Source organism: Phasianus colchicus, chromosome 29 (genome assembly GCF_987193195.1).
Source record: "Phasianus colchicus chromosome 29, bPhaCol1.hap1.1, whole genome shotgun sequence".
Classification (NCBI taxonomy): domain Eukaryota; kingdom Metazoa; phylum Chordata; class Aves; order Galliformes; family Phasianidae; genus Phasianus; species Phasianus colchicus.
The window spans coordinates 4,161,371-4,184,157 of NC_143464.1; the positions used below are offsets into that span (position 1 = coordinate 4,161,371).

The 22,787-nt window shown below is 58.7% G+C and overlaps 4 protein-coding genes across 5 annotated transcripts in view; 3 read left to right on the forward strand and 1 right to left on the reverse strand.

Annotated features, from left to right (window-relative positions):
- The window catches only part of HUWE1 (HECT, UBA and WWE domain containing E3 ubiquitin protein ligase 1), a 99,452-nt gene extending 91,360 nt beyond the window's left edge, over positions 1-8,092 (forward strand). The window contains exons 78-85 of the mRNA XM_090126479.1: positions 572-689; positions 843-983; positions 1,979-2,266; positions 3,236-3,341; positions 3,649-3,766; positions 3,858-4,039; positions 4,885-5,075; positions 7,939-8,092. Of these exons, the coding sequence (XP_089982605.1) occupies positions 572-689; positions 843-983; positions 1,979-2,266; positions 3,236-3,341; positions 3,649-3,766; positions 3,858-4,039; positions 4,885-5,075; positions 7,939-8,041 (1,247 nt within the window). The 3' untranslated portion in view covers positions 8,042-8,092. The remainder of the gene's footprint in view (positions 1-571; positions 690-842; positions 984-1,978; positions 2,267-3,235; positions 3,342-3,648; positions 3,767-3,857; positions 4,040-4,884; positions 5,076-7,938) is intronic.
- Positions 8,093-8,406: 314 nt separating this feature from the next.
- On the forward strand, positions 8,407-14,050 carry GNL3L (G protein nucleolar 3 like). Of its 2 annotated transcripts, XM_031610518.2 has the most exons (15): positions 8,407-8,702; positions 8,771-8,808; positions 9,660-9,761; positions 9,858-9,974; positions 10,055-10,129; positions 10,238-10,373; positions 10,472-10,575; positions 11,583-11,727; positions 12,235-12,322; positions 12,429-12,606; positions 13,007-13,149; positions 13,224-13,360; positions 13,437-13,546; positions 13,624-13,801; positions 13,929-14,050. In XM_031610518.2, the coding sequence occupies exons 1-15, from the start codon at positions 8,690-8,692 to the stop codon at positions 13,979-13,981; spliced, it is 1,617 nt and encodes a 538-aa protein (XP_031466378.2). In that variant the 5' UTR covers positions 8,407-8,689; the 3' UTR covers positions 13,982-14,050. The 2 variants fall into 2 exon arrangements, with proteins under 2 accessions (XP_031466378.2, XP_089982907.1); XM_090126781.1 differs by lacking the exons at positions 8,407-8,702; positions 8,771-8,808; positions 9,660-9,761 and having other exon boundaries at positions 9,876-9,978; positions 10,058-10,129; positions 10,238-10,386.
- A 117-nt stretch (positions 14,051-14,167) lies between these two features.
- ITIH6 (inter-alpha-trypsin inhibitor heavy chain family member 6) lies at positions 14,168-20,166 on the reverse strand. The gene is given in 14 exon segments (XM_090126780.1): positions 14,168-14,760; positions 14,841-15,212; positions 15,306-15,419; positions 15,496-15,534; positions 15,667-15,690; positions 15,771-15,797; positions 15,897-16,988; positions 17,117-17,288; positions 17,359-17,475; positions 17,551-17,989; positions 18,550-18,660; positions 18,751-18,905; positions 19,000-19,268; positions 19,888-20,166. Coding segments are annotated over 13 exon segments (2,970 nt in total). The 5' UTR covers positions 19,084-19,268; positions 19,888-20,166; the 3' UTR covers positions 14,168-14,536.
- Positions 20,167-20,215: 49 nt separating this feature from the next.
- LOC116240179 (non-structural maintenance of chromosomes element 3 homolog) lies at positions 20,216-22,786 on the forward strand. The gene is made up of 11 exons (XM_031610514.2): positions 20,216-20,278; positions 20,431-20,474; positions 20,570-20,665; positions 21,156-21,219; positions 21,417-21,496; positions 21,595-21,689; positions 21,790-21,869; positions 21,952-21,994; positions 22,101-22,163; positions 22,424-22,538; positions 22,661-22,786. Exons 2-11 carry the CDS (start codon positions 20,433-20,435, stop codon positions 22,721-22,723), a joined length of 741 nt encoding a protein of 246 aa, XP_031466374.1. The 5' UTR covers positions 20,216-20,278; positions 20,431-20,432; the 3' UTR covers positions 22,724-22,786.
- The last annotated feature ends 1 nt before the right edge of the window (position 22,787 follows it).

The window sequence follows — 22,787 nt, forward strand, 5'->3', positions numbered from 1 at the left end:
GGGATTTAGGGGATTTGGAAAGGGGCTTGGGGGGAGTTGGGGAGGCTGGAAGAGGGTTGGAGGGGGGCTTGGGGAGCAGAAAGCAATTGGGAGAGGGGTTTGGGGGGGACTGGGAGCAGTTGGGGGGTGGAAAGGGGGATTTTTGGAGTCTGGGAGAGGGTTTGGATGGGGACTTGGGGGGCTGGAAGGGGTTTGGTGGGGATTTAGGGGGCAGAAAGGGGAGATGGGGGTGATAAGAGAGTTTGGGAGGATTTAGGGGACTGGAAGAAGATTTGGGGGGAGAAGGGCAGTTTGGGGATGATCTGAGGGGGATTCGGAGGGCTAGAATGAGATTTAGGGGTGACTTGGGGGGAAGGGTGGTTTGGGGGCAGGTCTGGGGGTATTTGGGGAGACTGGAAGGGGGTTTGGGGCATCTAAAGGAGATTTGAGGGATTTGGGGAGACAGGGGTTGTGAGTCCGGGATGCTTTCAGGGGATTTGAGAGGAGTTGGGATTTGGGGCAGAAATCAGGGTTCTGGCTGCCGGGAACCAACCCCCAAAGCCCCTTTTTCACCCCCTCCCACCCCCCCCAGAAACCCACCGCACGGTGCTGAACCAGATCCTGCGGCAGTCCACCACCCACCTGGCCGACGGCCCCTTCGCCGTCCTCGTCGACTACATCCGCGTCCTCGACTTCGACGTCAAGCGCAAGTAGGGGGCGACGCGATGCCGTCCCTGCGGGGGGGTGACAGCCTCCTCCTCCTTCCCCCCTAAAAAAAAAAACTTTTTTTTTTTTAATGTTTTGGGTTTTTTTTTTGTTGTTTTTTGGTGTTTTTTTTTTTCCCCTCTTCCCCCCCGTTGTAGGTATTTCCGCCAGGAGCTGGAGAGGTTGGATGAAGGCCTGCGGAAGGAGGACATGGCCGTGCACGTGCGGCGCGACCACGTCTTCGAGGACTCGTACCGGGAGCTGCACCGCAAATCCCCCGAGGAGATGAAGAACCGACTGTGAGACCCCCCCCAAAAAAAAAGTCACCCCAAAGGGGGCAGCCAGGGGACCCAGAGTCGTTGAGGCGGGGGGGAGATCCGCAGGGGGCAGGTTTGGGGTCTTGTAGGGCCACCCAAGATCAGCTGAGAGGTTTTAGGATGGGTTTGGGGTGACGTGAGATCCTTAGGGTCAGGTTCTGGGGTCTGTAGGGCACCACAAGGCCACCTGAGAGGTTTTAGGATGGGTTTGGGGTGACGTGAAATCCGTAGGGTTGGGTTCTGGGGTCTGTAGGGCACCCCAAGGCCACGTGAGAGGTTTTAGGATGGGTTTGGGGTGACGTGAGATCCTTAGGGTCGGGGTCTGGGGTCTGTAGGGCACCATAAGGCCACATCAGGGGATGTGTGATGTGTTTGGGTTGTGTAGAGATCCATGGGACCAGGTTCGAGGGGTCTGTAGGGCACCCCAAGGCCACCTGAGAGGTTTTAGGATGGGTTTGGGGTGATGTGAGATCCTTAGGGTCAGCTTCTGGGGTCTGTATGGCACCACAAGGCCACCTGAGAGGTTTTAGGATGAGGCTGGGGTTGCATGAGCTCCTTAGGGTCAGGTTATGTGCCATCCCCCCAGGACCACAGAGGGGATGTAGGGTGAGTTTGGGGTTATGTGAGGTCCTTAGGGACAGATTTTGGGCTGGGTGGGCTCTCCCAGAAGAGGGTTACAAGTTATGGGTGGCACCAAGGATGGGTTTGGGGTTATGTGGGGTCCTTAGGGACAGATTTTGGGGGGTCTGTAGGGTACCCCAAGTCTACCTTAGGGGATGTGGGATGGGTTTGGGGTGGCGTGAGATCCGTAGGATGAAATTTTGGGGTACGCCGCATCCTCCAGGACTACGTCAAAGGATTTAGGGGACCCCAGAGCTGGGTTTTGGGTTGGTGTGAGATATGTAGGGCCACGTTTTGGGGTCCGAGGGGCCGTTTGGGATCCCATCAACCACCCCTTCCCTCTCCCCCCGCCGCAGGTACATCGTCTTCGAGGGCGAGGAGGGGCAGGACGCCGGGGGGCTGCTGCGCGAGTGGTACATGATCATCTCCAGGGAGATGTTCAACCCCATGTACGCGCTGTTCCGCACCTCGCCGGGCGACCGGGTCACCTACACCATCAACCCCTCGTCCCACTGCAACCCCAACCACCTCAGCTACTTCAAATTTGTGGGGCGCATCGTGGCCAAAGCCGTCTACGACAACCGGCTGCTCGAGTGCTACTTCACCCGCTCCTTCTACAAACACATCCTGGGCAAGTCTGTCCGGTAAGGAGCGTGGAACCCAAATGTTTTGGGGGTGGAACTCGGCGATTTGGGGGCGTGGGACCCAATTGGAGTGAGCAGAACCCAGTGATTTTGGGTGTAGAACCAGACTGTGGGGTGCAGAACCCAAGCACAGGGTGTGAAACACAACTGTAGTGTCTAGAACCCAACCACGAGGCAGAGAACTCAACTATAGCATCTAGAACCCAACCACGGGGCATAGAGTCCAACTATTAACATCTAGAACCCAACCACAGGGCATAGAGTCCAACTGTAGCATCTAGAATCTAACCATGGGGCATAGAACCCAACTATGGTGTCTAGGACCCAACTGTAGCATCTAAACCCCAATGGTGGAACACAGAATTCAACTACAGCATCTAGAACCCAACAGTGGAACACAGAACCCAACTATAGCATCTAGAACCTAACTGTGGTGCATAGAATCCAACTATTTGGGGCATAGAACCCAACCACAGGGCATAGAACCCAACTGTACTGTCTGGAACCCAACTATTTGGGGCATAGAACCCAACTGTAGTGCAGAGAACCTAGCTGTGGAACCCAACTGTAACATCTCAAACCCAGCAGTGGTGCAAAGACTCCAGCTGTAGTGTGTAGAACCCAACTGTCTTGGGCGCAGAACCCAAATGTGGGGTCTAGAATGCCATTGAGGGGCACGGAACCCAGCAGTTGTGTGGAACCCAACCATTTTGGACATAGAACACCCAAGAATTTTGGGTGCAGAACCCAATTATTTGGGACGTGGAATCTAAGCACAGGGCATAGAGCCCAACCATAGCATCTAGAGCCCAACAATTTTGGGCAGAGAGCCCAACTGTAGCGTGGAGAACCTAACTGCGGGGCATAGAACCCAACTATTTTGGGTGCAGAACCCAAAAAGGTATCGAAACCCCCCCTAAACAATATGGGAACCCCAAAAAAGGGGTGCTGACCCCCATTTCCACGCAGGTACACGGACATGGAGAGCGAGGACTACCACTTCTACCAGGGCCTGGTCTACCTGCTGGAGAACGACGTCTCCACGCTGGGCTACGACCTCACCTTCAGCACCGAGGTGTGCAGCAGGGGGGGGGACACCCCACAAACGGGTCCTCTGCGTCCCATGGAGCCCTGGGGACATGGGGACACCCCGAAATCCGGTCACCTGTGGCCCGTAGAGCTCTGGAGACACCCCAAAATAAGGTCGCCCCTATGGTCCTAATCTCCCTGCCAGTGGTGCTCCTGATTCTGGGTGTCCCCTCTGTCCCAGGGGTGTCCCCTTTTGTTCCAGGGACGTCCCCTCTTTCTTGGGGTGTCCTCTCTGCCCCACGGATGTCCTTCTGCCCCAAGATTTGCCCCTCACCCCCCCCGACCGCCCCCAGGTGCAGGAGTTCGGGGTGTGTGAGGTGCGGGACCTCAAACCCAACGGAGCCAACGTGCTGGTGACGGAGGAGAACAAGAAGGAATACGTGCACCTCGTCTGCCAGATGCGCATGACCGGTGAGACAGGGGTCTGGGGGGCCGGGGGGGGGCAGGTTGGGGTCCTGGTGGTCAAAACCTCCCCCTCTGAACGTCCCCTGTTGTCCCCCAGGGGCCATCCGGAAGCAGCTGGCCGCCTTCTTGGAGGGTTTCTACGAGATCATCCCGAAGCGCCTCATCTCCATCTTCACAGAGCAGGAGCTGGAGCTGCTCATCTCGGGGCTGCCCACCATCGACATCGACGACCTCAAGGCCAACACCGAGTACCACAAGTACCAGGGCAACTCCATCCAGGTGGGGGGAAACCCCAAACCCTCCTTACCCCCGAGGTTGCCATCCTGGTGGCACCTCACCCCCGTGTCTCCATGTCCACTTGCGTGTCCTCCATCCCCCTGTCCTTCTTCCCTGTGTCCACACGTCTGCATGCCCTGTGCCCTTGTCTCTTTGTCCTCACATCCCCTTGTCCCCACGTCCCATGTTCCTGTGTTCCCACACCTCCCCATCTCCATCCATCTGTGTCCCCATCCCTGCGCTCCCACATCCCTGTGTCCCCGCAGCCCCATATCCTCACGTTCCCTTATCCCCACATCCCATGTCCCCATGTTTGTTCTTTGTGTCCCCACATCTCTTGTCCCCCTGGCCCCATGTCTCCATGTCTCCACATCCCCACTTTCCTCTGTCTTTTTTCCCCAATCTCATGTCCCATGTCCCCACATCTCCATATTCTTGTGTCCCCACATCCCCATGTCTTCCCATCCCTGCATTCCCATGTTCCCACAACCCATGTCTCCGAATCCCCATGTTCTTGTGTCCCCAAATCCCACATCCCCGTGTTCCCATGTCCCTGTCTCTCTGCATCCCCATATCCCCACATTCTTGTGTCCCCACATCCCATACCCCCACATCCCATGTCCCCCCATCCCCACATCCTCGTGTCCCCATGTCTCCCCATCCCTGCACTCCCATGTCCCCACGTCCCCATGTTCTTGTGTTCCCACATCCCCATGTCTCCCCATCCCTGCACTCCCATGTCCCCACGTCCCCATATTCTTGTGTCTCCATATCCCCCCATCCCCACATCCCCATCCCCACCGATTCAGGCTGTGACCTCCCCCCTTCCCTCCCCCCCTCCCCATCAGATCCAGTGGTTCTGGCGGGCGCTGCGCTCCTTTGACCAGGCGGACCGGGCCAAGTTCCTGCAGTTTGTGACGGGGACATCCAAGGTCCCTCTGCAGGGCTTTGCTGCCCTCGAGGGCATGAATGGAATCCAGAAGTTCCAGATCCACCGCGACGACCGCTCCACCGACCGCCTGCCCTCAGCACACACCTGGTAACGGCACGGGGATGTGGGGGGGGGGGACACAAAGGGAGGGTGATGGGGGACGTGGGAGCACAGGGACAGAGAGATACAGGGACAAGGATGGGAGGAATGGGGTCAAAGAGTTGGGGGGGGACATGGGGATATATATAGGGATGGGGGACATGGGAACGTAGGGACAGGGATGAGGGACGTGAGGACAGGGGACGTGGGGATGGGGGGACATGGGGTCAAAGAGTTGGGGGGATATGGGGACATACATAGGGATGGGGGGCAGAGGGTCATGAGGACGGGACGTGAGGACAGGGATGGGGGGACATGGGGTCAAAGAGTTGGGAGGACGTGAGGATATATATAGGGATGGGGAACAGGGGGACACAGGCACAGGGGGACATGAGGGCAGGGGACATGGGGACGGGGATGGGGGACATGGGGTCAAAGAGTTGGGGGGACATGGGGACGTATATAGGGGTGGGGGACATGGGGTCAAAGAGTTGGGAGGAGGTGGGGACATACGTAGGGATGGGGGACAGGGGGACATGGGGACAGGGATGGAGGGATATGGGGACATACATAGGGAAGGGGGAGACAGGAATGGGGACAGGAGGACATGGGTACAGGGTTGGGTGGACATAGGGACACATATAAGGATGGGGGATGCAGGGACATAGGGACAGAGATAAGGAAGGAAGACATGGGGACGGGGGGGACATAGGAACACGTGGGTGTAGTGGTGGGTGAACAGAGCCATGGGGTTGAGGACATAACGTGGGGATGTGGGGATGTGGAAACGTGTTTTGGTGGCACCGGGGGAACATGGGGACACTGGGGTGAGGTGGCACCAGGTTGCCATGGCGATAAGGGGGTGGGGATGGAGATAATGGGATGGGGATATGGAGACATGGGGATTTGGGGACACATGGGGATATGGGATTATGGGGTGGGTACAGCTGGGGATATGGAGTGGATACATGGGGCCAAGGGTTTGGGGGGACATGGGACCATAAGAAAGTGGGGTTGAGGGGACATGGGGACGTGGGGACGTGAGGTTGGGGACACACGGAGATATGGGAACATGGAGTGGAGACACGGGTTTGGTGACAGGTAGGTATGTGGGGTGGGGACGCAAGGGGGTGAGGGGACATGGGGGGTTGAGGACACATGGGGGACATGGGTTGGTAGGACATGGAGTTGGGGGGGGCATGGGGATATGGAGTAGGGAAAGGAGGTTGGGGATGTGGGGATATGAGGTGGGAACACATGGGGCCAGCACCATGCATGGAGCAATGGCGTGTGGGGGCATACAGCACCATGGGGTTGGAGAACGATGGGAATATGGGAACGTGGGGTGGGGACACAGGGTTGGGGCAGATGAGGACATAGGGTGGGGAGTGGGGTTGGGGGGACACGGGGTTGGGGATATGGGGTGGGGACATGAGGGGATATGGGGTGGGAACACATTAGAGCATGGGGTTGGGGGGACATGGGGCTACAGGTCTGGGGGGAGGTGGGACCATGAGGGTGTGAGGTTGAGGGGAAAGGGGGATATACATCATGGGGTGGGGACACGTGGGGAGTGGGGTTGGGGGGATGTGGGGTGGGGACAGAGGGGACCGTGAGGAAGTGGGGTTGAGGGGACACAGGGATATGGGGTGAGGACTGAGGGTAAATGGGGTGAGGACACATTGGAACATGGGGTTGGGGGGACATGGGGCTACAAGTGTGGGGGGACGTGGGACCATGAGGGAGTGGGGTTGAGGGGAAAGGGGGATATACATCATGGGGTGGGGAGTGGGGTTGGGGGGATGTGGGGTGGGGGCATAGGGGAACATGGGGAAGTGGGGTTGAGGGGACACGGGGATATGGGGTGGGGACACGTTGGAACATGGGGTTGGGGGGACATGGGGCTACAGGTCTGGGGGGACGTGGGACCATGAAGGTGTGGGGTTGAGGGGAAATGGGGATATACATCATGGGGTGGGGACACGTGGGGAGTGGGGTTGGGGGGATGTGGGGTGGGGGCATAGGGGACCATGGGGTGGGGACATGTTGGAACATGGGGTTGGGGGGACATGGGGCTACAAGTTTGGGGGGACGTGGGACCATGAGGGTGTGAGGTTGAGGGGAAATGGGGATATACATCATGGGGTGGGGACACGTGGGGAGTGGGGTTGGGGGGATGTGGGGTGGGGACAGAGGGGACCGTGAGGAAGTGGGGTTGAGGGGACACGGGGATATGGGGTGAGGACTGAGGGTAAATGGGGTGAGGACACATTGGAACATGGGGTTGGGGGGACATGGGGCTACAAGTGTGGGGGGACGTGGGACCATGAGGGAGTGGGGTTGAGGGGAAAGGGGGATATACATCATGGGGTGGGGAGTGGGGTTGGGGGGATGTGGGGTGGGGGCATAGGGGAACATGGGGAAGTGGGGTTGAGGGGACACGGGGATATGGGGTGGGGACACGTTGGAACATGGGGTTGGGGGGACATGGGGCTACAGGTCTGGGGGGACGTGGGACCATGAAGGTGTGGGGTTGAGGGGAAATGGGGATATACATCATGGGGTGGGGACACGTGGGGAGTGGGGTTGGGGGGATGTGGGGTGGGGACATAGGGGACCATGGGGTGGGGACATGTTGGAACATGGGGTTGGGGGGACATGGGGCTACAAGTTTGGGGGGACGTGGGACCATGAGGGTGTGAGGTTGAGGGGAAATGGGGATATACATCATGGGGTGGGGACACGTGGGGAGTGGGGTTGGGGGGATGTGGGGTGGGGACATAGGTGAAGATGGGGAAGTGGGGTTGCGGGGACACGGGGATATGGGGTGGGGACACACGTGGACACGGGGCCGTGACGTCCCACCCCACAGCTTCAACCAGCTGGACCTGCCGGCCTACGAGAGCTACGAGAAGCTGCGGCAGATGCTGCTGCTGGCCATCCAGGAGTGCTCCGAGGGCTTCGGGCTGGCGTAGCCCCGGCCCCGCCTATAAATATATATATATATTTTTCGGTTCCATTGGCTTTTTTTTTTTTTCCTTTTTTTGTTGTTGTTGTTGTTTTTCCTTTTTTTTTTTTTTTTTTTTTTGGTGGGTTTTTTTTTTTTCCTTTTTTTTTTTTCTTCTCTCGGTTTTTGCTTTTTTTTTTTTTTTTTTTTTTTTTTTGTGAGGTTGAGTTCTGGGGGGGGGGGGGGTTGGGGTGGGAGGGCCGCCCTTCCCCCGTCCCTTCACCCGCTTTTTTTTTTTGGGGGGGGGGAGGGGGTGGGAGGGTGGGGGTGGCTCAAAGAAAAAAAAAAAAAAAAGGAAAAAAATTATATAAAAGCAGCGGCTCGGCCCCTCCCCCGCCCCAAAGTGAGAGGAAAAAAAAAAACGTTTAAAAAAGGAAGAAAAAAAAGAAAAAAATCCGCAAAAAAAAAGGAATAAAAAAAGTGCACTCTTGTTAAGGGCCGTCCCGCTCGTTTGTGGGGGTGTGGGCGCCGCCATCTTGTGCGCGGCGCGTCGCAGTGTGATGGCGTCACTAAGCGCGACACTCGGGTGGGCGCAGAGGGGGCGTGGTTTTTTGCCGTCGCGCCGGAAGTGACGAAGCAGCGAAGCGGAAGTGAGCAGAGCAGCGTGGGCTCAGCCATGACCCGATCCCGTGCGTCCCGGGGGGCGGCGGTGGGGGCCTGGGGGGGGTTCTGCCCGTCACACTGCCGCTCCCCGCAGGGCGACGGAGGGAGGCGGCCCGCGGGAAGCGGCTGCAGGTGAGAGCGGGGCCGGAGCACCCGGGGATGGGGTGTTTTTCCCCAAAATGGGAACATTCTTCCCCCTAAACTCGTTCGTTTTTCCCCAGAATTTGTCTGGATTTCCCCCAGACGGGAAATTTTCCATTTTCCCCTCTAATTGTTCTGTCCCCTCATCCTCTCGCTAAAAAAATCGGTCCGGTTTCCCCAAGAACCGGGCCTTCCCTCCCCCCCCCCCCCCCCCCCAAACCCCCTATTGCTCTGTTTCCCTTTAAACCCGTTCAGTTTCCCCCAGATTTGGTTATTTCCACCCATGCTGGTTCAGATTCCTCTGAACTGGGATTTTCCCCTCCCAAATTGCTCCGTTTCCCTCCTTCCCCTGCCCAGTATGATTTTTTTCCCCCGTACTGATCCACATTCCCTCAAACTGGGATTGTGCCCTCCACAAAATGGTCCGGTTTCCTTTGGACTGATCCAGTTTCTCCTAAAACTTGGCCAGTTTCCTTCTGAACTGGCATTATCCACCTAAATTCGCACAGTTTCCTCCACAACTAGGCCAGACTCCCCCCAGATCTTCCCATTTTCCCTCGAGAACTGCTCCAGATCCCCCTTCTCCCTCCAGACTGCTCAGATTTCCCCCTAAAATTCGGATTGTTCCCCCCTAACTGGGACTGTCCCCCACAAAACGGGTCCACTTCCTCCTAAAAGGTGATTAATTTCCTAAAGTGGGATCATCCCCTTCCCAGACACAAAAGTTTCACCCTTATCCAGTCCAGATCCCTCCCCAGTTGGGTCCAGTATCCCCCAAAACCGGTTCTTTCCCCCGAACTGGGATTGTCCCCCTCCCAAACTGGGCCCATCCCACCTTGCAGGGCAAAGCCGTGAAGGCAGCAGGGAAGAAGGACCCCGGGGTGCCGCAGTTGGGCCGATTCGCCGCCCACGTGGAGCAGCAGAACGAGAAGAGGCAGAAAAGGGTAATGCTGGAACACACACAAGAGGGAGAGAAAAAAAAAAAAGTGAGTTTTGGGGTGAAAGACCTCAAAATAAGGCATTTCTGCCCCCTCATGCAGGCGGCCGAGGCGCAGCGGCGGCGGGAGGCGGCGCGGGAGGCAGCAGTGGGGCAGCGGCGCAGCCTGGGGGGGCTGCAGGAGGACGCTCTGCGCCGGCAGAGGGATTTTGAGCAAAAAGTGAGTTGGGGGCTGTTTCCCCCCAGCCACATCCCACCGTGAGACCCCCCCCTCAGTTTGATACTATTGTGGTTTTTTAGAAGGAGGAAGCGTCGAGCCGGGGGGATGCGCAGGGAGAGGCGGCGCTGCGGCAGTACGGGCGGGAGCTGCGTAAGGTGAGCGCTGGGTTTTGGGGTTGGGGGATAAAAACAAAAAAAAAGAGTGATTTTTGGGGGGTGCCCCTATGCTGAATCACATTGGTGTTTTTTTTTGCGGGGGGGGAGGTGTTGGAGGCTGCTGATGTGGTGTTGGAGGTGTTGGACGCCCGGGACCCGCAGGGCTGTCGCAGCCCACAGCTGGAAGCGGCCGTGCGCAGAGCTGGGAGCCGGCAGCGCCTGGTGCTGGTCCTCAATAAGATCGGTACGGAGGGGAGGTGGGTTTTTTATGGGGGTGGGGGAGGTGCATACAGGACCCCTGTGTGGCACGGTGACATTTTGTCATCCCTGTCCCTCCTCCAGACCTGGTGCCGCGGGACGTGGTGGCCGCGTGGCTGAAGTATCTCCGTGCTGAGTTCCCCACCGTGGCCTTCAAGGCGTCCACGCAGCAGCAGAGCCGCAACCTGGTGGGGAGCTGCCATCAATGGGGGGAGGGGGAGGTGTCACCCGCTGTCACTCAGTGTCCCCTTGTCACCAGGCAGTGTTTTGTTGTCACTCAGTGTCCTTTAATGTCGTCTTGTCACCCTGTGTCACCCAGCAGTGTCCCCTTGTCACCTGGCATCACCCACTGTCACTTGGTGCTGTCGTCTTGTCACCCGCTCTCCCTTTGTCACCTGGTATCCTGTTGTCACCCGTTGTCACCCAGCAGCGTCCTGCTGTCACTTACTGGTCCTTGCTGTCCCTATGTCACCTAGAGGTGTTCCTTTTGCCACCTGGCATCACCCACTGTCACTTGGTGTTGTGCTCTTGTCACACGCTCTCCCTTTGTCACTTGTTCCTTTGTCACTTGGCACCTTATGTTCACCCAGTATTACCCAGCAGTGTCCCATTGTCACCTATTGTCACCTATCCATGTCCCATTGTCACCCAGCATTGTCCCGTTGTCATCCACTGTTCCCTTGTTGCCTGGTGTCTGTTTATCACCCAGTGTTCTTTTGTCACCCGGTGTCACCTTGTCACTCCATGTTCTCTTGTTGCCTGATGCCCATTTGTCACCCACTGTCCCTGTGTCACCCAACAGTGTTCTCCTGTCACCTGTTGCCACCTACAATTGTCACCTTGTCACCTGGTGTTTTCCCTCCCACTGTTATCCCTTCATCACTTGACATCCTTTTTTTCACTTGGCGGCGTCCCCATTGTCACCTGAAGTCCCGTTGTCACCCGATGTCCCCATTGTCACCCAGTGGTATCTCCGTTGTCACCCAATGTCCCCATTGTCCCCTGTTGTCCCCGTATCACCCGGTGATGTCCCATTGTCACCTGGTGTCCCTGTGTCACCCGGTGGTTTCCCACTGTTACCCAGTGGTGTCCCCATCTCACCCAGTCTCTCCCAGTGTCCCGTTGTCACCCGATGTCCCTGTGTCCCCCAGTGTCCCATTGTCACCCCGTGTCACCTGGCCGTGTCCCCACACAGAAGCAGAGCCGGGTTCCGGTGACAGCAGCCCCAGAGGAGGTGTTGGCTGGCAGTGGCTGTGTTGGGGCCGACTGCCTGCTGCGGGTGCTGGCCAACTACAGCCGTTCACAGGACGTGAAGACGGCCATCACTGTGGGCGTCGTGGGTGAGCGGGGCTTTAGGACCCCCCCAGTGTTTGGGGATCCCTCTGACCCCCAGTTCCCCCCCCTCTGACCCCCAATTTCCCACCCTTTGACCCCCAGCTTCCCCTGATCCCCCATTCTCCACTCCTTTGACCTCCAATTCCCCACTCCTTTGACTCCCCCCAACACACAATTCCCCACTGACCCCCAGTGCTCCACTTATTTGACCCTGAGATTCCCCCCTGACCTTCAACTCTCCACTTATTTGACCCCCCAAGTTCCCCCTCTGGCCTTCAATTTCCTACCAACCCCCAGTTTCCTCCTGAGCCCCAATTCCCCACCCCTTCAACACTGTTTCCTCCCTGGCCCCCAGTTCTCCAATACTTTCACCCCCAGTGTCCCCTTTGACCCCCATTTCCCCACTTCTTTGACCCCTTATTCCACACTGACTCCCAATTCCCCAGCTCTTTGACTTCCAATTCCCCCCTTGACTCCCCCCAGTTGCCCCTTTGACCCACCTTGCCCCCCAGGGTACCCCAACGTGGGTAAGAGCAGCCTCATCAACAGCCTCAAGCGGAGCCGGGTGTGTGTGGTGGGTGCAGTGCCAGGGGTCACCAGGTAAGCTCTGTCTCCCTAAGGGAGGAGCTGACGCAAGCCCCCCTCCAACTTTCCCCTAAGTTGGGGGTGAGGGAGGGGTCAATCTAAGCCCCTTCCCCCCTCCCAGGTGCCTGCAGACAGTGCAGCTGGACCGCCACATCCAGCTGTTGGATTGCCCCGGTGTTGTCATGGAGACAGGAGCCCCCACTGCTGCCGCCCCACTCCGGGGGGCTTTGGCCCCACAGCGCCTGCGGGACCCCCTGACCCCCGCTGCTGCCATCCTGCGGCGCTGCCCCCCTGAGCAGGTGAGTTCAGCCCCATTGCTATGAGAGGGGGGTGGGCTTCAGCCCTATTTCTGGGGGGGTCTGGAGAGCTTTGTATGTCTGAGGGGGTCTCAGCCCCATTGCTGTGGGGTTTGGAGGTGTCCGGGGGTTCTCAGACGCACTGCTGTGAGGCTTAGGGGTGTCATGGGGGGGCTTCAGCTCCATTGCTGTGGGGCTTGGGGCTGTTTGGGAGGGGTTCAGTCCCACTGCTGGGGATCATGGGGGTATTGGTGGAGTTTAGGAATGTTTGGGGAGGATCTCCACCCCATTGCTGTGGAGTTTGATGGCATCTGTGGGGCTCAGCCCTATTGCCATGGGGACGGGGAGGTCCCCATCACTGTGACAGTGGGGTGACAATGGTCTGTTCTCCTTTTCTCCCCAGCTGAGCCAGCTCTATGGGGTGCCCCCCTGCCCTGACCCCCGGCAGTTCCTGTCCCACCTGGCCCGCCGGCAGGGCCGCCTCCGTCCGGGGGGGCTCCCAGACCCCCACGCCGCCGCCGTGGCTTTGCTACACGATTGGACCAGGTGAGCAGTGTGACAGCATACAGAGCGGGGACTCTGCACCCTAAAACCCCATAATTCACCCCAAAATCCCACAGCGGGAAGATCTCTTACTACACACACCCCCCCAAGCGTGACGAGGTTGGGGTGCAGCTGGAGGCACAGATCCTACAATCAATGGGGCCGGAGCTCGACCTTGAGGCGCTGGAGAGGGGCGACGCTGAGGCGCTGGCAGGTGGGAATTTGGGGTTTTTTACCCCCAAAATTCAGCCCCCACTCATCTCCACTGCGCTGACCTGGTCCTGTTGTAGTGGTTCCGGAGGTGGTGACGGGTATTGAGATGTCCCCGTGTGTCCCTGAGGAAGAGGAGGAGACCATGGAGGACAGCCACGAGCAGGAGGACAATGGGGACGACCTGGAGGTATGGAAATAAAAAAGAATGGGGTGAATTTGGGGTTTTTAGGGTATGGAGATGGTTCTTTAGGATCTCCTCCCCAGCTCGGTGCGGTGATGGTGGAGCTGAAGGCACGGACAAAGGCGGGGGGAGGCGGGGAAGAGGAAGAGCCCCCACCCCGTGCCCCACGTTTGGAGGAGGTGGCTGCTCTCCCCCCGCTGCTGCAGGGCCAGGGGCTGGCAGCTGCTGGGAAACGGAGGAAAAAGCTGCAAAAAAGAGCAGGTGAGCAGAAAACTAATCTGTAATTTTTGTGAGTCGACCCTTTTTCCTCATTCCCCTCCCTCCCCCAACACAAGCACCTCCAATGGTGACCATATTTTCCCCCCCTCCCCACACTCTTCCCTGGCAGAAAAAATCGCCACCAAGCTCTCGGACTCGCTGATGGCAGCCATGCAGTTCTGAAGATGGAGATTTATTATTTTTGTATGAAATGGTTAAAAAGCAGCTTTGGCAATAAAAATACATATGGAGTTGGGGTGTCAAGGCGGTCTGGAGATGTGGTTGGGGTCTCATGGCTACTTGGGGAGGTTACAGAGTGGTCCCCTGTTTCCTGAAGGGGGTTGGTGGGGCAGGTCAGCTTGTTTCAGCACTCCAGAAGTTGATGGTGGCTTTAGGGTTCCCACATGTGCCAGAGGTGTGAGGATATTGGCAGCCATGGGGTCCCCATATCTATGGAGCTGGCGGTGGCTGTGGAGTCTCTACGAATTCCTGGGGACAATGGTGGCCTCCACAAGTCCTTGAGGTTGGTGGCAGCCATGATGTCCCGTATCACACATCCATAGAATTGGTGGTGGCATTGGAGTCACCTGAGCACCTATGGGGACACTGGTGGCTGTGAAGTCCCCCCCATGGGGTCCAGCAGTGGCTGCATTGTCTCCTTATGTCCCAGATCTGGAGGTGGCCATGGAATCCCCAACCCCATAGAGTCCCACATCCGTGGGGACAGCAGGGACAATCTTAGGCTGGCAGTGAAGAGGGGGACAGGAAATCCCCATAGGGCCCCCCCAGCAGCACCGGCACTTTGGAACGTGGGACCAACCAGCAGCGGCCAGGCCGGGCTGTCCCCTGTGCCACCTGCAGCTCCTTTGTCACCAGCCTGGCCATCACTGTCACCTCACCCCGGGACAGCCGCGCCATTCCCGTTGTCCCCAGTGGGAACAGCCGGATGCCACGCAGGCGGCCTAAAGGAAAGGGGACACGTGTCACACCCCCCCCTGTGCAGGTGACAAAGCCACCCCGTGGGGGTGAGGACAGCACTCACCCAACAGCCCCCCAGCCCTTGGGGACAACCAGCTGCCGTTGGTGATGTAGAAGCCGAGGTGGTCGCGCTGCAGGGCGCCGGGTCGGCTGTAGCGGTGACGCAACACCAGGAGTTCCAAGCGGGGACCCCATTGGAGGTGCAGGCGGCCCCCCGGCCCCAAAACCAGCATCACGGGGGGGAGGTGGAGTTGGGTGGGATGGGAGAAGGGCAGAGAAATGGGGGGACCCTCCCCGCTCACACGGATCCCCTGGAGGGTGACGGTGACGATGACGGTGTGCCCCGAAATGGTGACAGTGTTGACAAAGGTGCGGGGACGTAATGGGGCGCTCGGCCAGGATGGGGCACTCATCAGGTGCCCATGGACTGTTAGTCCTGTAGAATAGGTTGGGAGGGGGACATGGGGTGACCCCTCCTCTATTTAAAGGGCACTGGGGGCTCCCCACAGGTTTTTTGGGGTGTCCTCACCGAGTGACGGGTCAGTCAGCAGCTGCAGGATGTCCCCGGGGCGACCATCGAGGGTGAAGCAGAGGGGGTACGGCGTGCCCTGAACGTGGGCCACAAAGTGGGGGTCCCCATCCACTGTGGGGGGGTCGGAGGGGTCATTTGGGACCCTCTAACCCCTTTGGTACCGCCCCCTTACCCTCTGTCCCCTTACCTGAGGCTGAAAAGGTGAAGAATGTGGGGCTGGAGGAAGCTAGAGAATAAGGGGAGATGCATGGGGGGGCTGCAGATGCTGTTATGGGTGCTGTGCCGCCTCCCACCCAATCCTGGGGGTCTTGGGTATCTCTGTGCTCCTCTCCCATTTATGCAGTGTCCCTCAACTCACCCACATCAACATCATGGCTAAGATCTGGAAGAGAAATGGGTAATTGGAAGGGGAGCTGTGGTGTGCCTCCTTCCCAGATTTTGGGGCTGTGGGGGGGCTGTTACCTGTGGCATCTTCATCATCAGGGGGCCCTGGGAGGATGAGATAGAAGTGAGGATGTGGGGGGAGGGGAGGGGTAGGCCACAAAAAGGGGGAAATTTAGGGTTCTGTGGAGAAGGGGCAGAGCCCACCTGTGGGTGTGAGGATGACATAGACGGGGGGGTTCAAGGACTCCACGAATTCCTCACCCCCCACGCCGGGTGCCAGCAGCTCGGCCTCATCTGTCTGCAGCAGCACCGCGTTCCCAGGGCCGCGGGGCAGGCTGGGACCCCCCCACGCCACTGGGGGCACCTGGAGTTGGGGTGGGGGGGGCTGCAGCTGCACGGTGGGTGGCACTGTGTCCCCCGTCACCGTGTGGTCCCCGAGTTCTCCCCGTGCTGTAGCAGCAGCTGTGACAGCTCCATCCGGTGTCCCCGTGACGTCCGGTGTCCCCGTGGGGCTGATGGTGGTGATGCTGGGGGGGGACGTCAGTCCTCCGTCACCCGGTGTCGTCACCACGAGGGAGGTGAAGGGGGTGACAAAGTGATAGAGCAGGGACAGCTCGGTGGCCTCGGCAGCGAGCCGGCGGCGTGCGGCCGTGCTGTTGGCACCCAGCTGAGCCCGCAGCAGCTCCTGGATGGTGACAAAGGCCCACAGCCGGCGGACGAAGGCACCGAGCAGCGCAGCAGGGTGTTGGGGACAGCTGGGTGGCAGCTCGGTGATGTTTGCCACCACCTCGGTGTCGGCGTGGAGCTCGCCCTCACCGCCTCGCCCGGATGCTTGGATACGGAGCCGCTCCGTGCCCGGTTCCAGCTTCCCAGCCACCACCAGCTCAGAGCCTTGGAAATAACCGGGGAACAGCTTTGGGGCGACGTGCCGTGCGGCTGCGCCGGGGTAGGTGAGCTCCACGTCCCGCAGGAGCGGGCTGTCGATCTCCCTGAAAACGTCGGTGAGATGAAAGGCAGCGTCGGCGTCCTCGGGGATATGCTGCGCTGTTCCCCCGCTGGCGGCGGCGAGACGGCGCAGAAGGGCAAAGTCAGCATCGGCCCCGAAAGCCAAGCCGAAAAGCAGAGCAGCTGAGGGGGACAGGGCACGGCGGGTGTTGGAGAGGATGCGGGGGACGTCGGTGACCCCCGCGGTGGGCTCGCCGTCTGTCAGGAGGAGCAGCAGGGCGACGCGGGGCTCCTCGGCCAGGCGGTGAAGGAGAGCAGCTGCCACCTGCAGTGCGTGGTTGATGTCGGTCCCTGCGGGAACAGCAGGTGGAGGTGTGTGATAATGCAGTCAGAAGAGGGCAATGCGGTGTTGGCAGCCGTGTGTGACAGCACAGTGACGCGCTGCACATGCAGAGATGCTCACTACGTGTGGTACTCACAGCCATCAGCCTGAAGGGCGTCAATGTACCGCGTGGCACTGCGGATGGAGGATGCAGAGGCCGGGACGGAGCCGCCCTCCTGCCACACGCAGGCGGCCTCGGCGAAGGCGACGATGTTGAAGCGGTCGCGGGGACGCAGGTCGTGCAGGATGGAGCGCATGGCCGCCTTGGTCTGTGGGTACGGGCAGAGTAAAAGTGGGGACACGGCAAGAAATGGGGTCTGTGGGGTGTCTGAGCACTACCTGCTTCATCTTGATGCCTGACATGGAGCCGCTGACGTCGATTACGAAGACGACATCCTTCGGGATGGGGGACAGCCCAGTGGGTGCGAAGAAGTGGACGAAGTGTCCGTCGTACAGCTAGAGGACAAACAGGGGCAGCTGGAGGATGGGCTCACACCCACCTCCCGGTGCATCCATCCGTCCTCAGCACACCTCCACCTCCCCTGCGGCGTCACGCCGCGCCACGTCGTACTCCAGCACGAAATCACCGAGCGCTGCCCGTTCCTGCGGGGTGGGTTTGAAGGCGACGCGGGCGCAGTGCGTGCCCTTCTCCACCCGGATGGACGGCGTCACCCGGCCTGCGTGGTGGAGGAGGTGGCATCAGGGCTCTGCCACCGAGACGGGGGGGACCGCTGTCAGCACGGCCGTACCTCCGAGCAGAGGCAGCACGCGGAGCTGAGCAATGCCGGCCCGCTCGGTGATGCTCAGCTCCACGCAGAGCTCGGCTACGACGCGGTGGGGATGGAGGTGCAGGGCGTAGCGGTACGTGCCCAAGCGACGCCGCAGCAGCTCCTCGTAGCACAGCTCAAAGGATGCATCCCTGCCGGCTGCCACCGAGGCCGTCACATGGAAGCGTTGGGTTTCCTTCTCCCTGTGTGGCAGGAGGGGAGCATTACAGCTGCCATCACATGTTGACATATCCCATCCCTCTCCCCATCCCTCTCCTCTCCCCATCCCTCTCCTCTCCCCATCCCTCTCCTCTCCCCATCCCTCTCCTCTCCCCATCCCTCTCCTCTCCCCATCCCTCTCCTCTCCCCATCCCTCTCCTCTCCTCTCCTCTCCTCTCCTCTCCTCTCCTCTCCTCTCCTCCCCTCCCCCCCCTCCCCTCACCCCTCCCCCCCTCCCCTCCCGCCTCCCCCCCTCCCCTCCCCCCTCCCCTTACCCCCCTTCCCTTTCCCTCCCCTCACCCCCCCTCCCCTCCCCTCACCCCCCTTCCCCTCCCCTCACCCCCCTTCCCCTCCCCTCACCCCCCTTCCCCTCCCCTCACCCCCCCTCCCCTCCCCTCACCCCCCTCCCCTCCCTCCCCTCCCCATTCTATCCCCTCCCCTCCCCTCACCCCCCTCCCCTCCCTCCCCTCCCCATTCTATCCCCTCCCCTCCCTATCACATCCCTATCCCATCCCTATCCCTATCCTCCCTTCCCAGTGCTCACTTGGTGCCAACATGGGCGGCCGTCCTGCCCTGCCGGCGGGCCGCTTCATACAGCTCCCGAGCCCGGCGCTTCTCCATCACCTCAGCCCGGTGCTCCTTGCCACCAACCATCCTGGTGGAAAACAGCAAGTCCAGCTGTGCACGGCTGCCTCTCCTCACCCAGCCGAGTGTCCCATGTGGGCACGCAGCCCCTCCTCGTTACAGGGTGAAGTTGGTGATGAAGGCAGCAGGCGGCAGGTCCAGCTGGAAGGCGGCGCGGCGCGGCCGGGCGTCGGGGTTGTGCACGGCGCCGCACACACAGGTGGAAGCGTAGCGGGAAACGATGGTGGCCTTCACACCAAAGCTCCTCACCGGCAGCTGTGAGCGAGGGCAGCGTCAACACAACCCCTCCCACAGCTCAGCCCGCTCCCCGTAATTAATAAAAACGAACTCGTTAACGGTCTGCGCTCACCTCCGGGCTGAGGGACAGACCTGGGGCAGGCAGGAGTAAGGGCAGCACGGCGTACCAAGCCCAGGTGCAGCCCAGCTCCTCCATGCCTCCTCCTTCGCTGCCTTCACTCCTCACCCATCCCCAGAACAGCTCACCTTCCTCTCTTCTTTTTTTTTTTTTTTTTTTCTGCTCCTATTTCTTTTTCCATTTTCCTCCGTCTCAACAAACGCTGCATTCACGGAGACAAGCTGGGTTTGTCCGCAGGCTGCAGTCTGGAGAGGGGCCAGGACCTGCCAAAAAAAAAAAAAAAAAAAGAAAGAAAAACAGAACGCCCGGAAATAACCTTATTTATTTTTTCCCTTTATTTGTTTGTTGTTTTTTTTTTTTAATGTATTTATTTCCGTAAGAGCTTAACGCGTTCGCTGGGGAGATGGTAGGGAAGGGGTGGGCTGGGGGAGGGGGGAGAATTTGGGGTAAAAAAGAGGGAAAAAGGGGAAATTTTGACCTTAAGAGATCCCTGGATGGGAATAAACACAGTCCTGCAATTGGGAAGCCTCCGCCAGCCGCTTTAATGCTTTAAAGTGCTTGAAAACACTTTAATGCTTTATTAAGCAGAAAAAGGTTTGCATTCAGGCTCTATTTGAGCTTCCCAAGTATTTTTTTATTTCTTTTTTTTTTTTTATTCCCCACACACAAACTGTTATCTCCAAATGGGGTTTGGATGAAGGCCCCCAAAATCCCGCTTTTAGGAGGGAATTGCTGCCATCCTACTTAGATCTCATCTTTATCCCAACAACTAAACTTTTCTTTTTTTGGTCTTTTTCATCTTTGCCCTCTCCTAATACGCAATTCGAATGCATTTTACAAGCAGCAAACAACCACTCCCATTGACCCCATCACCATACGCACTTGTCACAGAAATATTTCCCTTCACACCCTTTTTTCGCTTCCTTTCTGCATTTCTGACTGTTTGTTTGAGCTTCGTTGCCCGCTTTCTTGAGGCTGAGTGTATTTATTTTTCCCCTCCCTGCGGGGCGGCTCCCTGCCGCCATTTTGTTCCCTGAGGTAATTTTGGGCGGGCGATTTTCCCGCTCTTTTTCGATGGGCCGCGGGCGCGAAGCCGCGCGGCCGGCACGCGGAGTTGGGGGCGTGACCGCGGGGCCGCTCGACCAATCACAAGCCGAGGAGGTGCCTCGTGGGGGCGTGGTCGGTTGAAGGAGGTGGGACTACGGGGGGAAGGGCCAATCAGGGGGCGGTGCTGCGCTGGCGCATGCGCGCTGAGAGGAGCGGCCTGAGGGCGGTGGGTAATGGCGGGGCGGCGTCTCCCGTGCGCGGAGATTTGCGACCGTTTTAACGGCTCCTGGAGGCACCGAGCGGGGGTTGGGGGCTGAGAGAGAGAACGGGGAGCGGCTGATGGCTGCCTGAGCTGGGCTGGTCCTGCCTTCTCCTCAGAGATGTCCCAGAGGAAGCGCAGTAGAGGCTCCGGCCTCACCCAGGTACTGGTGGGCCCGGTTCTGATGTGAGGGGGTGGGGGAGGGGTGGGTCACCGCCCCTCCATCCCGTGTGTCGTCACCTTCCTGATCCTCTGCAGGGCGACGATGAGGATTTCAGCGTGGTACCCACGCAGAGCCCCAGCCAAGTGCAGAGGAACCTGGAGAGCCGCTCCCAGGAGGAGATCGATCGGAAGGTGGGGGGAAGAGGGGACGGGGGAATGGGAGGTCTGGGGAGGGAAGGGAGGGGAAGGGGGGGATCTGGGGAGGGAAAGGGGGGAAGAGGGGGGTGGGGATGGAAGAAGGTCTGGGTGGGGAAGGAAGGGGGGGAAAGAGGGTTTGGGAGAGGAGGGGGTCTGTGGAAGGGAGAGGGGTCGGGGGGGAAGAGAGGAAGGGGTTGGAGAAGGGAAGAGGGGACAAGGGGAAGAGGGTCTGGGGAGGGTAGGGATGGAAAAAGGTCTGGGGGGAAGGAAAGGGGGGAGAAGAGAGAGGGGATGGAAGGGATCTGGGGGGGGGAAGGGGTCTGGGGGGGCAGGGGAGGGGTGTGTGCTCCCTCTCTATAAAGATACAGCTTTATTTTTCTACAGTCTATTGAATTTTTTTTTTTTTTTTTTTTTTTTTTGCTTTTTTGGGACTTTTTCCTCTTCTTTTTCTCTATAATATTTTTTCCTTTTTGTTTTCCTACAGGTGACCGAGCTGGTGCAGTTTCTGCTTGTGAAAGACCAGAAGAAAATCCCTATTAAAAGAGTAGGTGAGTTCAGATGTTTCTTATTTCCAGAGACCTTTTCCTTATGGAGTCATCCCCACGCCCTGCAGGGTGTGATGTCTCCCATCCTCCTGCAGAATTTTATGGCGTTGCCCCCCCTTCCTCCCCTCCAAATCTTTATGGGATGGCTTCCCCCTCTTCAAAACCTTATAGGATTGCCCCCACCCCTCTGTTCTCTGCAGACATCCTGAAAAAAGTCATCCGTGAATACAAAGATGTTTACTCAGAGATTGTCAACCGGGCAGGCAGGACCCTGCAGCAGGTATGGGGGGGGTTCAAAGGTGTGGGGGTCAGTTTTTCTCCCCCCCCCCCCCCATCTCCCTGTGCTGAGTTAACCCTTGTGTCCCCCTCCCCTTTTAGGTGTTTGGGTTGCAGATGGTGGAGATTGACACCAAGCACCACATCTACATCCTCACCAGCACCCTGCCCCGTGTCGAGGGGGAGAACCTGAAACAGTGAGGGGATGGTGGATGTTTCTAGGGTGGAGGGAACGTTGAGAGGCCCCTTCCCCCTCCTGGTCCACTTTTTGGGTCCGTGATGCTTTTTCTGCCGCAGGGATATACAGACAGCCAAGCTGGGTCTCCTCATCGTCATCCTCAGCTTCATCTTCATGAAGGGCAACTCAGCCAAAGACAGTGAGCCCCTCTTGCTACCCCAGTCCCCGATTTCCCCTTGTGTTCATCCCCCCCTCCTATCCTGATCCTTTTCCCCCCCTAGGTGCTGTATGGGAGTTCCTGCGCCGGCTCCGGTTGAACCCAGGGTAGGATTTTATTTTTTGGGGGGGGGTGGGGGGGGGTAGGGAAAAAAAACTGTGGAACCAGAGCTGCGTGCTTCCATCCCTCATTAACCCCACGTTGTGCCCACAGGGAGAAGCACAAGGTGTTTGGAGATGTGAAGAAGCTGGTGATGGAGGAGTTTGTGCGGCAGAAGTGAGTGCAAAGAGGGGGAGGGGATGCTATTAGAGGGGGGAGAGGTATTTTTTTGGGGGGGGGGAACCCCGGTGTGCACAGAGCAACCGCGGCACGAGCGTCAGCCCGGCTGTTTATACCGCACCGCAGAGCAACCACTGTTGTCCCCCCACCCCCCGTGGCTTTAAGGTGACATCACAGGGCAGGGGGCACAACGGGACACCTCTTGGGACCCCCCCACCACCACTGAAACGTGGAGTTCACCCCATTGCTCCCTGCAGGTACCTGGAGATCACCCCAATCCCCCTGACAGACCCCCCCGAGTTCAATTTCCAGTGGGGGCCGAGGGCTGCCAAGGAAACCTCCAAGAAGGACATTCTGAGCTTTGTGGCAAAGGTGGGGGCATAGGGGGGATCTCCTTTTTTTTTTTTTTTTTTTTTTTTGGAGGGGGGACCCAGGGCAGAACCTGACCTCCCCCCCCTTTTTTTTTTTTTTTTTAAACTCCTTTTTGCCCTCAGATTCAGAAGAAGGAGCCCAGCTTCTGGATCAGCCAATACAACGAAGCCAAGGCCAACACATGAAGCTCTTCTCCTTAAATAAAATTGTGTTTTCTGGGGGGTGCTCAGCTCCCCAGCACGCACCAGG